Raw genomic sequence first — 18326 nt, 5'->3', positions numbered from 1 at the left:
AAATCTAAATAGCTATGAAATTGTACATGCAAATTCAGTTGTATTAAAACTAGAAATGTCAAGAACATGAGAATTTATTTCGTCCATTGATTACATAGTTGCAATGAATGTGTTTCTATATATTTGGGCTTGATCTTATATATTTAAAGACACTCGTCAACATTTTTCAAGGGGTGGAAGCTATTTCCACGCCCTAACTGGGGTCCGTTTGGTGAAAGCCAGCTACCTTAACTTTCTAAATCATAAACAGAATTCTTAATTTTCCACAACACTATTCCCATAATTTTCTTGCTAAAAAGAGGGGGGCAAAAGCGCTTTACCAACCCCCCCCCGTCCCCGCGGTCCCAGACCATTATGCCTCAAGAGGTTTGACACGAACAATCAATGCCAGAATACATACAGAAGAACAGCTGGGGGGAGGGAGGGAGTACTAATCGGACTTTGTACAAGCTGCCCCAAATGCATGACCTACTCACCTAGTTCTATTGATTAACTCTATCTCTTTGTACAATCATTAGGGCTAACAGCCATATCAACGATGGCAGATAACCAAATAGAATACGGCTTCACTGTGTATACAAACATTCCTAAATACAAATCTCTACATTCTATATATTGTACATTACATGTGTAAATATTAGCAATTACCAACCCGGCATTTTTATATAAAGACACTTAATTAACTCACGAAGTACATTTGTTCTCATTTTCACCAATTTCACTGCCTACAAATTTTCAAATTCCATACGAATCACGCGCAGCTCTGTATCAAGATTACAAAACCAAGACTGCTCGACACGATTCGTGAAAATTATCTTGGTACTATATTCCAATATTGTTATGTTGCCTCTAAATATTTTTTTTCATTCCTGAGCAAATCCTTCGGCTTCTTCGATGGCAAAAGTGAGCTTCTCAACCAATTGCTCGTAGCTTTTGTACGGGGGCAAATCGAGACGATTAAAGCTAATGACAAAATAACAGAATGGCTTTGTTACAAGCATGCTAAATACGGAGTTCGTAGGTAAAATCCGCGCCATTCCCTAACTAAAGAACAAGGGCGAGGAAACTCGTACTTAGATGTTCCAGGTGAGGTATAAAATAAAGATCCTCTTCTTTCAGATATGCTATTAAATAGGTTTCTTCAAAGACAATATACAATAACTATTACTCACCACGTATGACTCCTTGGTAGCCAGGTTTCTTTACCAACTCTTTCTATGCAGAATTTCTGAGGACCATTGCTCCCTATTAAACCGTGAAAAATTATTCATTGAAACGTTGTAGCTATGTCAATATATTTCTTCACCCCACTTATATAATTAGGATTGGATATACGTACCCATCAGTTCTGTGAAACCACCGACTGGCAGACGACATGTTCCGGTGACAAATTGAAGAAGACGAGTTCGCTGTTCGTTGTCAAACGATTTCACGGCCTACAATAGTTTCAAGTAGAGAATTATTCAACAATTTTAAGGTTGTCACGTCAAATGTGGCCAAAACGAGTTTCGAGACGAATGAAAACTTCTTCAGTGTCTGATGTTATACGCTCGGAATGATTTTGTTTCTAGGCTATGGCCGGAATATTTCCCCGTGTTTCCATACAGTTATACACACGTTTCCGGACCAATCAACGTTGGCGTACGGACCAATCAACGTTGGCATAAATGTTATGGTAAAATTTGTTATATGGTACAAAAACTAACCTGCCAGAACCAAATTACTTGTCTGCTGTTCCTTGTGTAATGGCGGTACACCGTGTTCCTCTGCCAATCATCCACATCAACCTCTTGCATTCCACACAACATCAACTGAAATCAACACAATCGCATTCATATCAACAGAGTTGGCTAATATCATTCGGATATTTTAAAAATATTACATCCTAAAAGTTAACAGACGGGCATATCAACAAGCAATTCGGCTGCAAAATCAAATTAGAGCCATACAGCTCTTAATGAAAGTTTTTTTCAGGCCGATCTTCACGATGCAATTAGTCGTATACGATGCGTGTAAAGATGTCACATTTTAAATTTCGTTGATAAACATAAAGAGTGGCGTCACTAATCTTTTTTATACGTCAGGATAAGAATCGTATACGCGATTAATCGCATCGTGTAAATCGGCCTTTAAAATACAATTATTGGATTAAATACTCATAGAATACGATTTTTGGGATCTGAATTTTCCACATGCAGGGGCAACAACATGCATATTGCTGTTATCTGCACAACCGGTAAAGGGCATATAGCAAACTCTTTGCGCTTGATACCTCTAATTCTCTTTCGTCGAAGTAAGCCAGCCAGTAAAGCGGTACAACATTGTTGAATCCTTCGAGGAATGCCTTAGTTTGCTCTTCGATACCACGATTGAGGCGCCATTCTGTCATTAGACTAAAAAGAAAACGTAAACATTTGACGCGCTTATTCGCAGTTGAAGAACAACGGCCGATATCGTTTACACTGTAAAGATATACAGTATAGTTGACACTAGGCCTTCGTTAATTGCAGTCATGGGTCTTATATTTGGGGGGAAAAACGCTGTGAAAGTACCGTATACCGTCGACAAATCTCAAGTATATATTCAGTCTACTTATAGTATGAAATCTTGAAATGCTCTCACCTCATATATTCTTCTTTATTTTCCTCCGTCACTGGAATATCAGCGCCACCCGGCTTCAGCTCGTGGGTGGAGATCTTTCCGAGAATTTCTTGGTCGGTACAGAAGAACATTTCCATGTCAATATCATCTATATTGTTCTCTCTGGGAAGAAAAAGTAATATTTTTAGATTGAGAAGTGTATCGCGCTCCAAAAAGCCGCATGCACAATTCAACTCATATTGACGGCTTATATTAAACTGTTTTCGTAACCAAAGATTTTATTATTATAAATTGAATCGAATGTTAATCAAAACCAAGTTTAAAAAGTACTTAGCGTATACTAATCTTAGTAATCTATATACACTTATAGTGCATGATCATGTGTATGATTAAGGTGAATTAAAAGTGATGGTGCTGCTCTGAATTGCCCACTAGGAAACACAGAATTTAATTTCTAGTTGGATCACAGAATATCAGCACGCGTCCCGAACTTTCTTTAACACCATAACGCTGTAACACGTAATTGACTGAACAGAACGATGGCAGACAATAATGCGTATAATGCGAGATGTGGGGACATGTCGCAGTGCTCGGAAGCTTTCGTCCAATTCGATAATGCTTTCTATGCTTTCTAAAGAACGAGGCTATGCTATTGGTTGAAACAGAAATGTATTGTAATGTTCAGCCAATGAAAATCATTTTTGCGTCAGATGTGTGGGGACAGAATGATTAACAAAATGGCTCACATGGCATAAGGGTGTATTTAAAGACTCCATATTCAACTTACTTTATCCAGACTAATGAATTGTAAAACTCCGGGTCAACCGTCTCTAAGTCTTTCATGACAAGCTTCTTGTTCAAAATTCGTTTGTAAAACGGCAGAGTGAAACCGCGGTCAATAAATTTCCCATGGAACAAGGCCTGTCGGGAAGAATAGAAATATCAATAAAGAAAATTAAGCTTCAAAGAAGAGCAATTTTTGTAAACTGCACTAAAGGATTATTTGTGACTGAAGAAGGATTTCATTTGCCTCACTTACCATGGCGACAATTCTTCCGATAAATTTGAAGTACATCAAGTGATCCGGATTCACCGACGATGCTGTGAAAATCGATACAAAATGTCACATGAAAGTTTATGGGAAGAAGATAAATTATGACACACTTTTTTATTCGACGAAAATGGCGGCGGATATCATAACGATCGCAGGTGTACCATCATTTACTCTACCTGGATTGATTTGGAGTGTGTAGTTGTTATCATTCGTATATTCAAACAGGCAATACATGGGATTGAGAATTTCGTGGGACAGAAGGAAGAACCATTCCCTATAAGGAGAGATACGATATAAAAACATGAGAATGCAGTAGTGCAGTAAAAATACACTGAAACTCCTTAAATTAGCCTTTCTCACGATGACGTTTTTGGGGTACTTTCAATTTTCTCAACTGCATGGGGTTTAAAAATTATAACACCATGAAAAGCAATTTTTTTTAGAATCAACAGACCATTTGAAGTATAAATTCAGCCTAAAATTAAAGACAGTTGCCGTTACGATGTTTACGCTCACGGTTTTCAAAAAGGACTGTGAAGCGGTCTGTAATGTCAATTTGTAGAATTCAGTACAGCTAGGGATACCTTGCAAGTCCACCATAATCCAGACCTTCCTCTCCTTTGAACGTGATGAAAAGACGGCGACGAAGATCGTGCGCTTGGAAACGCATCACCTAAGGGAACATACGACAAAAATTGATTTACCACATTCACCAGGGCAGTTAATTATTAAACATGCAGAATAAATGCATGTAGTTGTTCTCTTGCATGTAGTTGTTCTCTGGCTTGCATAGTACCTGTTGGAAAGAGTCTTCAAACATGTTTGTTCTGGATATCCCTAGTTTAACATGACTAGGGAGAGCATTTGCCTAGAACGAAATTGAGTATTCACTTTAGTAACGAGTACTCCTCGCAAAAGTCACAAGCGTGTTGTAGCTACTTAAGACGCCCGTCTGCCATGCATTATAAGCAATCAACATACCTGACAAAGATATCTGAACTGACAGACTTTCCACCTGAAGCTTCTCTCGTAAGCAATGGGGCCATGGCCAGGTCTACAGACAAAAAACAGAAAATAATTACGCACAACCCTGCGACATTAAGGAGATGTTTACATGAGCTCGGTTACCAGGGATTCGACGAAGCACGAGATGATTTTGAGGTATTGAAACCAAAAAGCACAATAATAGATATTGCAAAGTAATATATATAAAACACAAAGTAATAGATATTGCTCATATTGCAAAGTAATATATATATAACACAAAGTAATAGATATTGCTCAACAATAAATATACAACCGACCCATGGTAAATTAATTGATGCGAATTTTCTGGACTAAGCGATCGTACGTACTTACCCAATGGCCTTTCCTGTACGTGGATCAGTGAATGTCGTCGTCCTCGTGGTGTGATCGACAAAGTACGGAATACCTTCGTTTGTATATCGCATTTCCCAACCAGGCGGGAGTGTCTTGTCTTGGGGAGTCAGTCTAATGATATGAAAAAATACACAAGATGAAGTTAACTCATGAATCTATTTGTATCTATCTAGAGTGAAAATGTACGCCTCCATAAAAAGTAAAGAAATCTACAGTACGGCTATTCTCAAAATCATCCCATTATAACTATAAGAAATGTTCAGGTTTCCTTGGCGCTTGAAAACTAGGGAATGATGGACGTACTTTAGCATTCGTGGATCTTCCCATTGTGTTTCTCTTGTGGTGTGATTTACAAAATACACGCGGCCATTTTGCTCCGTTCGTTTTTCTATAAAAAAAATTATGTCAAATATTGCACGAGTGGACATGTAGCATAAAGAGCATACACGTCTTTATACAATTATAGAATACCAGTTCAATAGGGTATTATTGTTCATGAAAAATAGTATTTATTCTTGTTCTGAGTTCAATTTATGAGTAAGTAACGTTTAGAAAGTTCTATAATATAGCATTCACTTGCATCTTAGTAGTTGGATTGGCCAGGTATTCTATAACTGCTCCGGTGGAAGATTTAGAAGAAATACTGCTTATAATGATATTATAAAATGAGGCAGTATATAAACGTTGAAAGCACAACCACTTACCCCATCCGGCTGGTAATGGACCCAGAGGATCATTTTGTACAGCTGGAATATTATTTTGCTGAAGAAAAAGATTCGCAAATTGAGCAAATGCACATGCTACAGGAACAGAACTTGAAACTGCATCCTCCCTTTTTCCAAAACTAGTAAGTTCTTGTGTTTACTATATAACACCTTATAACACATAGCATCAAAGGAAATATAAAAAGCACTTTGATGACTGTGTGGTTTTGGGAACACATCTGTATCGCTAATAAATGAAAACATGTAATGTTGGTTTTTGCAAATACCATCTGCTAATGTAACAATAGTTTTCTAGTAGCCAAGTTGCTAGTTATACAGCAAAAAGCTAAACGTATAAAAAAGGGAATTACCGGGAGTAAAAATCTTTGTTGAAAGTGTGTCCGTTCATTTTGCCATTGCGTCCTCTGGTGCTGGAAGTGTTCGAAGTTTCGTACAGTCTCCAGCGTCGGTCGTTGCCAGGTCGTTGTACGGGTATTATGGTCAACATAATAGGTTCTGCCCCGCGGATCTGTGCGCCTCTCCCAACTGGAATGCGCAGACAAAACATACACGTGTCAAGGAGGAAATTTCAAAAGAATAACATTGTTCAAAACGACCGTTTGGCATGCTGGGAAACATATTTACCCGCTTGGTAGAGGTTGAGGTCGCTCCCAGGCTGTTGTCCGCGTATTGTGATCGACATAGTAAACTCTTCCGTGAGGATCAACCCTTTGTTCCCAGCTGGAAAAGATGAAAACACAACGTATTAGAGATATGGTTTTCTTAGCAGGACGTAAAATTGTTGCCTTCAATACTGCAGAAGGAATACTATATTAGGGCTTTTTTGTAAACAAAGTGATTTGAAGAGAAGCCCGGGTATGGATTAACTCCCGAATGCCCCACGCATCAATCCGCCCCTTGATCTCATTCTAATACCTACCCAGCTGGTAAGGGTTCTTCGTTCGGGTTTGGTCGATTTGGCGGCGTGCCCGGTGGTGGTGCGACATTAGCTGAAAAAGAGTGGAGCAATGTGTCAATGTTGGCAATGTAAGCATATGTTAGTATGCGGTGTAAAACACTGAGAAGAATTAATGTCAAAGGAAAGGTTTCAGGTCAATTCTTCAGTGTATCTTGTTAACTCGCATCAACAGTCAGCGTATCTCGTTATAACTCAGCGTATTTTTCCACTGGAGTAACATTTTACATTTTCAAGTATAAATAATAAAATAATCATTGAATTTGGCTTTAGCACAATATAAAAGATTTTAAAACCGATTACTTAATGGTTTCCGTGTTTGGATGGCCTAAGTTATATACATGTTATTTTATAATAAGAAATTCTCAGTTTGCCGTTATCAACCTTGGGCATTGGCATAATATAATATCCTTACCAGGGCTATTTGCTGCCGAGGGACTTCTGGTATAGCTAGGTCTGCTGCTGTTTGCAGAAGTGTTGGGTGTAGCAGGTGTGGAGGAGGTAGTAGAGGTAGGGGGAGTGGCAGAAGTCGGGGGAGTAGCAGAGGTAGGTGGGGTAGCAGGTACAGGTGGTAGGGGTCTATTAGGAGCAAATGGTGGTAACGATGGCGTACCATTGCTTGCTGATGCACCTGATGATAAATTAATAATTATTTTATAGGTGTGAAAGTATAAGTACTATTCTGCGGTATTCAATCAATTATATCTTTTGTCATTCTTTATGAAAGTAGTGAAATTTTGATTTTGTTTAGTTATGAGAAATATAGCTATGGCATAAATTTGAAACCGAAATAAAGTATATTTCAAGAGATATTAGGTTGTTTAAGGCCAGTTTCAGACCCGTTTCAGACGTCGAACTTTTCATGTGCTGAACCTAATGCTAATAAACTAAAGTCTTTGTTTAACTTCATTTGCATTCGATTCGACACACAAAAAATTCAACGTCTGAAACAGGCCTAAACCGAGAATGGATTTTTATTCCACAACTAGTCCCAGTTACTTGCCACCGCCATTTCAGATCACATGGGTTGTGGCGCGAACGCAGGACATTTCATAAAACATACCTGAAAACGGATTTCTCTGTTGTCTGGGTGTACTGGAGTTAGATGTGGCACTCTGAGACGAACTACGCCTGGGGCTATTCGTGGGAGGCGGGGGAAGAACTGGTATCACAGGCATGCTGCTTCTGCTTGGTAGAGGAGGTGGGTTACCATTCGCCTGAACGGTATTGGCGGCCGGTGAATTTGAACCAGCGTCCACACTATTGGGGCGGGGTAGCGGACGGCGAGGGGGACGACGAGGGGCATCGCCATTCTGTACCGGTCTGTAAAAAAAATGAATAATGAAATTTCTTATACATGTAGCGCTTATATATTATTAATCGTGATTGGCCGATTCGTGGACACGTGTGTTTGGATAAATGCGATGTTTTTCGCCCGGGCAACAAGTCGAATATTGTTGCTATAGTACTAAAATATTTCGAATAAATATCAAAGATAAGCGGCACGGTGTTTGAACACTCCAACAAACGTTAAAACTCGGGGCGAAATTCTGACCGCGAAAAGAGAGACTTTGAAGTTAAAGAATTTTAGTTTATCACTTAGCGCTTTTCGCTTTTAAATGTAAAGACACTTTTGAACAATAATCATTGCACGAAATGACGAAATATCGAGTGCTGCAATCACGCGCCCACGCAACTGAGCAGCGGAGCATGACGTCATTATAACTATATGTCAATTATTGTTCACTGTTTTGCTTGCTATTAAAACTTAACGTGACAAGCGTCTTTTACCATTCGCTGTTAACTCGATGAGCTTGCATGTAATCTTACGTAGAAGTATTTTATTTTGGCAACTAAATTTCAAGCACAATGACAAAGCAGAAAGTTGGTTATGTTTTTAATGGTTGCTAGGAAACAATCAACACAATTCAAGTTTTTGCATAAAATTGGAGAGCTTCAGCAAGCGACGTTTTTAACAGCAGACGTCACGCGTACATTAAGTAGCGGTGAACTCGCGTCAGACTGAGTCCGTGACCTGACATCCTAAACGGCAACAGACAGCGTTTGACGTTCACAATTTCAAAAAAAAATGGCTGTCGTCATCTAAAACAGTTTAAACCTCGCTATTGTATTAATTTTACACTGGCAATTGGTTGAAAAAAATACGATAAATTTCATAATATAGTATTTTTTATTATGCTAAATTCACGCGAAATCCAAAGATCAACTTTTCATTTGAAATTATTGAACAAATATTTACGGTAATTTCTTTTCGCTTTACCTTTTCAAAGAGAAAATCTAAATTTCTTAGTTATAAAAACAAAATAAAAGCGGAAAGCTGATAAAATGTTGAATTTTCAATATTGAGCAACTCGTTTACGTAAACTCCTTAAAAAAACGTCCTGTAAACGCATTTCATTGAGGAATTTGTTTCGGACCACAAGTCCGATTAGTCAATAATAAGGAAGTTACAGCTTTCCCAAATAAATTTAAAAAATATTTAATGATCTCTGTCAATAAGCTGCCAAAAGTGAGAAAAGTCAAAAGGAATTTTCATTGCAATTTTTTTTAAACAATTTTATATAGCTCATACTTGGAGGATTCCTTTCTCGGGAAATTCGCCATGTTAAGATCCTCGATGCCATTTAATGTGATAAAAATTTGACCTGTGGTTTCCTCAGTGGTTGTCTTTCCACCCAACATCAAATCTAATTCCATCTCGAGGTTTTTGACTGTAAAAATAAAGTTACCACCAAGTTAGTGAATAAATTTGGCCAGGGTTGTTCAAAGCCATGCAGGTTAGCGCTAACCCTGGGTCTTCTAAACCACTGCAAACCATTGTTTTATGAAAAACGATATTCATATTTGTAAACAAGCGATTTGCTTTAACCTAGGGTTAAGCTAACCGGCTTTTGAACAACCATCTCAGATATTTAGGTATACTATTTAGCATTCATGTACAACATGGATAGTCCAGCTTTGACAAAAAGTCAGAATTGCAAACCCTATAGCTTAAGAGCTTCCCACTTAGACAGAGGAGAACTGTGTTTATGCATGTATTTCTGTGTGTGCTGTCAGTCAGACAGCCAGCTTGATGAATTAAATAAATTTGAATGGAGACGGTTGGTTTTAAACAAAGTTTCAAGATACTTGGGTTGAACACTTATTTTCAGCCTGCCCATGGATCTGCAACCTAACATGAACAGACTATGGAGGTCTTCTTTACTTACAACTTCCATTGTTGACATGAAGCAATTCGTTGATATCCAATGAGACCTTGCCAACAACAACATCATTCTTCAGCATGAACTTACACAATACTTCAATGTCAACCTTGCTGTATGCAGTCACAAGCCTACATAATCAATGCCAAAAGAAAGAGGTTATGATATGATATGCATGGGCACACATGAACACGTTGGGTCTTATGGATGTACCCTTTGAGTGAAAATAGTGATTGTCAAACAACTCAAATCATTGGTGTTAAAACACCTGGATCACAGGATAAAGTCAAGTTGTCAAAGGCACTTGCCACCATCTAGGTACATAAATTAGGCATTCTGATTGGTTAAATATGGCCAGTGATCTATATACAGTTCAGTGGATGTACAAAAAACAAAAGTAGCCACTCTTGATCTGTATTCCAATTTGTAGCTTTACAAGAAGCATAGTTTTAAGTCAAAAATTAAAATTGACAGCATTTTCACATGAAATCCTATGAAACTCCCCTTAGGGTATAAATTTTTGTCATATATTCACAAGAGTTTTCTGAAAACCAACATTCATAGCACAGTATTAAGTAACTTACACTACAAAATGTTCATTCCATATTGGTTCCCAAGTCTTTTTCACGGTCTCTGTCTTCTTTGCAGCATTTTTGTCAACAACAACTTTTGCATACGGGTCACCTTTAGCTGAGGAATGGTTTGAAAGTTAAAACTAATATCCAAAGGAAAGAATTATCAAATCCTCAGGGCATACCCAACATGTTATGAATAAATTCTTACCAAATAGCCAACTACTATGCTCTCTCAACTTGGCCTTTGTCACTAAAATAGAAATAACATAGATACTCAGTATGATCACAATTTTTAGAGTCAACTTGAAATCATACTTAATAAATTAATTGTTGGCTGCTGTCAAAGAAAACTGTGCCCAACTACTAATTTGGAATTTAAGTTGCATTAAACACTTAAATCAGCTGGTCCCAAATTTAAATAAAACTCATTTGATAGCATTGCCTCAATGTGTGTGTCAAAAACATTACCTGATAAATCCAGCTGATAAAATGCACTCCTCCTAGGAAATTGTAAATTAGATTTTCAATAAAACAACATCTTGGTCTTTGATATTTGTGTAAAAATATCATTATGGCTTAGATTTGCCATTTAAGCTGAAATTTTATGATTTTTTTTACTTACCCTGGTGAAGTATCGACCATGACAAACTCTAAATCATCAATGTTAACCAGTGATTCTTTAAGGCCAGAAAAATCAGACTCCAGCTCTACAATCAAGTGCAATGCAAATGTCATGTGTGAATAGCAAAATTGCTCAACTTGGCATCTGGATTTGCTTGATACTACTTGCATGGTCTAACACAAGTTAACTTTACTGGACAGTGGTTTGAGTACTGTCATTTGTGAGTGGTCAATTCAAACATTTCAAATGATAGTTTACATAACTTGCCAATATGTATTTTCATTACTTTACATTACTTTACACACTACATTCACCCTTGTCAATATGATCATCAGCCAGAAATTGACAGACCTTACAACCAGGGTAGCTACATCAAATGGTTAAACATGATGTTTGGATAAACTTCAGGTGAAAGAAAGCAGTCGTCAATTTCACACTAGTTTTCGATTTGTATGCAGTTTCCTCTTATTTATATTCATATTGTTGTAGATTATAGTTGTTAGGAAGTTACGTATTATGCTAATAGGTACAACATACGCACAACAGAGGAAATGCCTATTTCATAACCACTCCCCACAATCCAAGTTCAAGTGTTTTTGCTTTGTTTGCTAATTTCCAGTAAATGCATCTATTCAGTTTATTTTAATAAACTAGACCTAGTCCAATGCAAGATAACATCAGGTCACTTTTTAATTTTTTAAATCAATCAAAGTCTTGTGTTTATAAGGGAACCACAAAGGTAGGATTTACATCATTACATGTATTCATGTGCTAGGTTCTTAGAAATTCATTATTCCTAGCTTTGTTCCTTATAGTTTCTATATCCAGTGTATTGGAGATCTGTGATAAATATTATGTTTCTCACTATCTCAATGTAGAATAATTTGTTGGAAAATACACAACTGAATTGTGGTAAAACTATACTGGACTATTACTACTTATTACTGGAAGCAGATTTTAGGTTGCTCATATTTCAAGAAAACTGACCTGTGAACACATTACATGCAATTGAAATAGAGTTGAGCGAATTACAATATTTCAACATCTGCTTTTAATTGTCAAATATTGCATGTGTTGATAACTAATGAATCAAATCTGGTTTACAAAAGAAAAAAGATTATTGAATTTTCCACTGCAAAATATTTGCATATAGGTACAGCTGTAATGTGCTTTGTGCAAAAACTGGCCAAGACAATATGCTTGTCACAGCATTTTTGTTATTAAAGTACCTACAGTATGACAGGAAATTTTAGCCAAAATGTGTATGGCTAATCGATTGTCAAAATCACCTGATACGTTAGTATATACTTTAGAAAATTTTAGAAAATATACATATCCTTTACAAGATATTCAACCATTGTTTGCATGCAAAAATCACTAGGTTATCACATTTCTGAAATAGACCTTTCAATAGACCTTTTTCATAATGATGTCAAATGCTGAAAGTCTGATGTTATACGAAGTTGGATTAGCTTAATTTTTTTTATTTATTTGTAGAAACATGCTATGATTTATGAAGATAAAATACTGTGTTTTTAAAATGCCAAGGGTGGTGTCACATGTTTTAAAGTGGTGTCATATGAAACAAAGTAAGATGTTCTTCATAAGGAACAGGTTACAAAAAATCCATAAAAGCTAGTTACAATGTCAACACAAAAAACTCTATTATAACAGGTGCTCTTATCTACTGATTGCAAAATTTATGAGTATTATCAACCTACAACAAGTTTGCAAATTTGTGAAGAAAGTTGAGAAAATTTCTGCCAAAAAGTTTAGGAAGACAACTCTGAATTGTGGAAAAGTTATAAGTTTGTTCAATGAGGGACATCACCAAAGTATTCCTCTCAAGTTTGTAACTTGTTTAAAACTAGTGATTACCTCTAGTACTTTTTATTTGTAAGGATATACTATTATGCAAAACATTCCCTCATCAAAATGGCATGTGATGTTAAGGTTGTTACATAAACATCAATATACCTCAAAAATCCATAGCTCTGAAATCACAGTATCCATATTTTGGGGGATGGGCAGGTGTCAGGATTTAAGTGGGTTATTCATATAGGGGAAATGGAATAAGCCTCTAGACACCCTTTAACATACAAAACAAATATCTTAGTCCAGTGTCCCCTCAAATATCACATTTGTTCATTATGTGTCTATGAAAATGTTTATTTTATACAGGTGCTTTTGAATTCATGAACTACAGTAAACTAGACTTCCACACATTCACATATTAACGACTATGAAATTTAAAATTACAAGCAAAAGGGAAAGTAATAATCATTAATAATTTGTTTTAATGTGCATTACTCTCAAAAAATTTCTCAACCGACAAGTACAGACCATTTTGAAATGACAGACAGTAAAATACCGAAGTTAGCCTGCAAACCCATCAGTTGCATCCCTATTACAAATTGTTTCAAGAAGTAAGGTGATACAACTTTGAAAGAGAATTCTAGAAAACTGTTCTTTCACTGGTACAAAATATGCCAATAATGTTGATTAATTCAACCATACTCGATTTAATTGCACAAAGATAAAGAAAAGAGTTATGTCATTTTTAAACAATTCATATGCCTTTGAGTAAAAACAACATAACAAAATACTTCAAGCAAAATCACTTTGTATTTCTTATATTCTAGGGTCTGCTGGAGAATAACAGCTCCATTACTAACTTGTAAGGCCATAGACTAAAAATCTTTTCAATTTATTAGACTCTTGTTCATTATCAGCGAAGTGCCAAAACCCCAAAATGTATAATTCACGTCTTTTATAAACGCTTTCGAAATGCTATACCTCAAATGCCTCATAAAACAACGATATTAAAGCCGTATGACCGAGTGATTAAGGTTATGTAATGTACAAAGAATTTAAATATGCCCTACCGTTTTGAGAATTACAAACAGCGAAGCTCAAATAGACGAATTATGTTTTATAATCGTATAAAATACGGATCAATTGAACTCAGCCGACAGATCCAGCCGTATAGAACTCTAATCCAGCCATTTCGTCGACATATCTACAAGGAAAATAGTTGTGAGGATGAAATTCAATACGCCTCTTAACAAGAAGACAGTTTAAAATTCACAAAAGGACCGCTACAGGACGATTAAACTTTGTCACGTACCAGTTTAAAAGCCGAGAGATATACACAAACCTAGTTTATCTTATTTCAAAAAAAGCTACGGACGCTTGGCTAATATAAGCGCTTACACGTTTAAATATTGGACAGGAATGATATGCTGCGCTCGAAGAGCAACGTTGCCTTTTTAGAAATATAAATAAATGGTTAGCAATCATACGTATTTTCGAAATATTTCTACGTAGAATATATTCGCGGCTTATCCATCCTTATCTGATATTTCCCATATTATGGGTCGTTTTTTGAAGCAAAACGATGCCTTAATACGAAAAGGATGGTGTGTTAAAGTGATCCATAAACTTTTCGCCTACGAGAGCGATAAAACAAAACATACATGAGAAGGCAGCAACTATAATGTTGGTTATATATGAAAATCTAAATAAATATGGCGGCTACGTTTGATAATAAAATGGCTTGAAATTCGCTTCCTAGCGCTTACGTTTTAGAAATAAAACCAATAAAATTACCTTCACGGTCGTTTCTTCGCTTCGAGGAAAAGTGTATCGCTCAAAATCACTTTCTTGTTCGTAAAAATTTCAAAATAGTCGATCAGCTTCAAGTTATGTTTGCAAATGTCCCTGTAATACACCAGACACGTGACCCCTGTTGCGATGACGTCATGTAGAATGAAAATATTCCTGTGTTTTGAGATCAGTGGAGTGGCAAGAAAACTAATTGCGAAATTATCACTGATTATCTCCTACACTTTTCACAAATTGCGAAATAATTCAAACTATATATTGTACACGCCTTGTGCGAGAAGACCTTAGCAGCCTGTAAGAAACGTATGGGTTATTACTAACAAAGGACAAAGTTCATTTTATTTTTTTTAATTTTTGATGAAAATGACACAAACTTCCGTACTTTTGTCTTCCGCGTTCATTGCCACGACTACCTCCGACATAAGCCGAAGACAGATCGATCAAAGCCGATGTCTCTGAACAGGTTTCGTCTTAGCGGCACTTAGCGACTTGAGGTTATAGATAATTAGTTTGAAAGAACTATAAGATTTTCTACAAAAACGCCTTGGTACCCACGCGTGAAGAAGCTTGAAAGATGTTAATAAAGGTCAATCAGTGTCTTTTCCGTTAGGCGTTAGCAGTATTTCAAAGACACGCAGTGCCAAAAGCGAAATTAGCGTAGTTTTGAACCGTTCTTTGAAAAAGATCTCATTCCGAGTTTTTTATTTCGCCTAAGTAAATACACTGAAATAACTTGCAAAATTAAAGTGAGCCCGCTGCAGCCGGATTATTTGTGTTATAATACCAGACAGGGCAGATGATATCAGTTTATGGCATAGTCGACCCGTATTTATATATATTGAATATTTATCAAGAAATAATATACTGGTCGTGCATCGGTGCATGGTTCGTCGGTCCTACATCATAGAAAGTAAGGGACGGCGTTATCTCTCCCTTATGGGGTGAGTGAAATTCGAGAGTCCCTGCCCACCGAAGTCAAAACAAAATTGGATGTTAATAATAATATTTCGTATACATTATGCACTAAATACCATTGAAATATAGTGTGTTTTATTAAATCAAATAACTTGATAGCATATATATATATATAAATTGTGCAGACGAACAAGAATCATATGCTAATGAATGTGAGCCTATAGGTTTTAAAAACTGAGTGGGTACATCTCCCTTGCCTCCCCCCGGTTGCACTTCCCCCTTCTTCACACCTGCTTTGCCCTGTTTGCACTCAGTTGCGATTTCTACAGAAAGACTTATCGAAAGTTCCCTTGAGAACATTCTCCTTTTCCTTTCCCATCCAATTTCCCGGTGGTTTGTATCGTGCCACGACATAAGTGCAACCCCCTTTCGTAGCTTTCCCGATGCCAAGCTCCAGACTTTCCTTCCAAATAACTTGGGTAAAATGACCAACTGTCTTGCCATTGACTGATTTGCCTGTATTGAAATCATAGTGGCACACTTCTTTGTACCTACACAATTGAAAACAAATGATAAACAGTGATGCAATCATGCAGTGATTTCATTTGATACGGTGGAGACCGTGGGAGCGATTGACTTTCCAAAATTATGCCAAACGCGGAACGGAAAGCCTTATTTGATTGACTTGTGACATTTGTATCCCGTGTAAGACGTCATTATGAAAAAGGTCGTGGCCAATGGTCATTATGAAAAAGGTCTTGCTCAAGCAACCTTTATGCTTTTTTAAAAAGGCGCCTGGGTACTAGCCTAAGGCTGGTGATACTCACCATTCAGTGGTAGCAAATCCACCAGTAAGAGGCATTTGACAACGATAAAAGAGATTTTCGCCATCCCCGTTCCTTTGTTCGCTATCAGAATGTTGTAACATGCCTTCTGAGGCTATATGTTGAGCCCATTTTTCTGCTTGTGCGTTCATCTCCGTGTTTAGTTTCATTGGAGGGACATTATGGATAGCTCGATATTTGTTATGGGCTTTTAAACTTTCTTGTTCGAATTCTGCCCGTGCTGTAGAGTAAAAGGTTAATGGCAAAATTAACCAATGGCTCTCCCTCTTGGTCAGTTGAGTCGTATCGTATCGATGTGTCTATTATTACATTATATTCCTGTAATTTTCCATGATGAACAGCAATACAAATTTCTGAATTTCTGAGTTTCTGAGTGTTGAGTTCTTTTATATTTCTCCAGAAAACGTTGTGTTGAATTATTGTCACGAGAGTAATGTCACTACAAATGTGTGAGTGGAAAGTGCACGAGTGCACGAGTGTGGCTTTATTAACAACATATTGAAGCCTATTGCCAAAGTCGGGTAAAATAAGGGCTCATTTTCATCTTTTGCAATAACCAACTCGCACTACTGAGTTTGTTGCGAATGTTTTTATGAAGTTAAATATATTGATCGATACATCGATGATACTTGAATTAATTCAGAATTGTGACTTTGTGTATCAAACACTGAGCAGTGTAATAATTCAGTCTAAATATATACTGTGTAAAAATAGGGCCAGAAATACATGAACTTCCGAACTAGATTGTAATGGTTGATTGTGTTGACCGAGTAAACCTGTAGGATTTTGCCGAATGAGTATAAAGTGTATAAAATAAAATCTTTCGAATAACACCTACCTGGATATATAACTAAGGTTATGTGCAAACACAAGGATATTGCTAACCACACGAACATCATGACCTTTGATACTCCTGTAGTGAAAATACTTGTTCCTGAATGTATATGCGAAGTGGGTAAGTACCCGCCTTTTGTAAAGAGTTCTTGACTGAATCAAAGTTAAGTTTCAGCCAAGCGTCGACTATTATTTACTTTTAAAAGGCACGAAAAATAAACGTGCATGCCGAGCATGTAGAGGAAATCGGTAGGTATGTAAATGTCTGGAGATACCTAAGTAATTAAGGGGCTGTTTACATGAGCCCGGTTACCCGAGATTCATCGAAGCGTGAGATGATTTTGAGGTATTGAAATGAGCAGATAACATGATCCTGGCAGTCGTATAATCAACACAACAATATCATGTGCTTGCTTGGTGTCATAAAGACTTTAGTTATTTCAATACCTCAAAGTCCTCTCACGCTTCGTTGAATCTGTGGTAACTGGGCTCATGTAAACAGCCCCTAAATTAGTTCAGTTTGTTGTCACAGCCAAAAAACAAAGGCTCGAGGTTACCTAGGATACACCAAATGTCAAAGTTATTGACATCCAATATTCCTAGTGTACGAAGACTAAATTGAGATATTTTGTCATACATGCATGTGCTCAATTTTTCGACACAAAAGATAAAAATATTTCAATTCGGTCGCCATTTGTATTAATTTCAAAACTAACGATATGATTTTATTGTTTCTAAAGGGCCAATAAGACAAGAAGTTCTGTTATAATTGTGTTAATATAATTATATAATGTTACTTGCATATGTAACAAAGTTAGATACTCTTCATCAGGAACAGGTTACCAAAGTTAAGCTTCGGCCAAGCGTCGACTATTGCATGCATTTACTTTTGAATAAGAGAACCTGCCAATCACATAAAACACTTTTTTCATTTGAAATTTCCATTTGATATAAGCATAGCAAACAAGGAAA

At 36.8% G+C, this 18326-nt stretch overlaps 2 protein-coding genes across 2 annotated transcripts; both read right to left on the bottom strand.

The window, feature by feature from the left end:
• Positions 1 to 58: 58 nt before the first annotated feature.
• Positions 59 to 14869, bottom strand: LOC114516894 (NEDD4-like E3 ubiquitin-protein ligase WWP1). Its single transcript, XM_028536501.1, has 28 exons — positions 14746 to 14869; positions 14022 to 14155; positions 11137 to 11221; positions 10983 to 11014; positions 10723 to 10764; positions 10524 to 10629; positions 9946 to 10070; positions 9309 to 9447; positions 7779 to 8038; positions 7131 to 7346; positions 6680 to 6749; positions 6385 to 6480; positions 6111 to 6285; positions 5740 to 5797; positions 5339 to 5423; positions 5015 to 5146; positions 4637 to 4709; positions 4452 to 4523; positions 4240 to 4328; positions 3832 to 3929; positions 3641 to 3702; positions 3389 to 3522; positions 2623 to 2763; positions 2273 to 2393; positions 1707 to 1811; positions 1340 to 1436; positions 1173 to 1245; positions 59 to 963 (listed from the first exon to the last, which is right to left on the bottom strand). Exons 3-28 carry the CDS (start codon positions 11154 to 11156, stop codon positions 864 to 866), a joined length of 2721 nt encoding a protein of 906 aa, XP_028392302.1. The 5' UTR covers positions 11157 to 11221; positions 14022 to 14155; positions 14746 to 14869; the 3' UTR covers positions 59 to 863.
• A 991-nt stretch (positions 14870 to 15860) lies between these two features.
• Positions 15861 to 17927, bottom strand: LOC114516677 (Golgi-associated plant pathogenesis-related protein 1-like). Its single transcript, XM_028536216.1, has 3 exons — positions 17359 to 17927; positions 16503 to 16740; positions 15861 to 16226 (listed from the first exon to the last, which is right to left on the bottom strand). Exons 1-3 carry the CDS (start codon positions 17417 to 17419, stop codon positions 15986 to 15988), a joined length of 540 nt encoding a protein of 179 aa, XP_028392017.1. The 5' UTR covers positions 17420 to 17927; the 3' UTR covers positions 15861 to 15985.
• Between the last annotated feature and the right edge of the window lie 399 nt (positions 17928 to 18326).

This window comes from Dendronephthya gigantea, unplaced genomic scaffold, assembly GCF_004324835.1.
Source record: "Dendronephthya gigantea isolate DGI-Jeju-01 unplaced genomic scaffold, DenGig_1.0 000006F, whole genome shotgun sequence".
Taxonomy (NCBI): Eukaryota; Metazoa; Cnidaria; class Anthozoa; order Malacalcyonacea; family Nephtheidae; genus Dendronephthya; species Dendronephthya gigantea.
This window is presented reverse-complemented; position numbering and strand designations above follow the sequence as displayed.

What these genes read in the sequence shown, in the direction of transcription:
- LOC114516894 (XM_028536501.1), bottom strand. Translation starts at nt 11,156, where the DNA reads ATGGTCGATACTTCACCAGG. An exon ending in TGGAATGAACATTTTGTAGT is followed by an intron (nt 10,071 to 10,523) that starts GTAAGTTACTTA and finishes TTGATTATGTAG; the next exon opens with GCTTGTGACTGCATACAGCA. An exon ending in TCGGAAGAATTGTCGCCATG is followed by an intron (nt 3,523 to 3,640) that starts GTAAGTGAGGCA and finishes TCTTCCCGACAG; the next exon opens with GCCTTGTTCCATGGGAAATT.
- LOC114516677 (XM_028536216.1), bottom strand. Translation starts at nt 17,419, where the DNA reads ATGATGTTCGTGTGGTTAGCAATATCCTTGTGTTTGCACATAACCTTA. An exon ending in AACCTTAGTTATATATCCAG is followed by an intron (nt 16,741 to 17,358) that starts GTAGGTGTTATT and finishes TTTACTCTACAG; the next exon opens with CACGGGCAGAATTCGAACAA. An exon ending in GGATTTGCTACCACTGAATG is followed by an intron (nt 16,227 to 16,502) that starts GTGAGTATCACC and finishes TCAATTGTGTAG; the next exon opens with GTACAAAGAAGTGTGCCACT.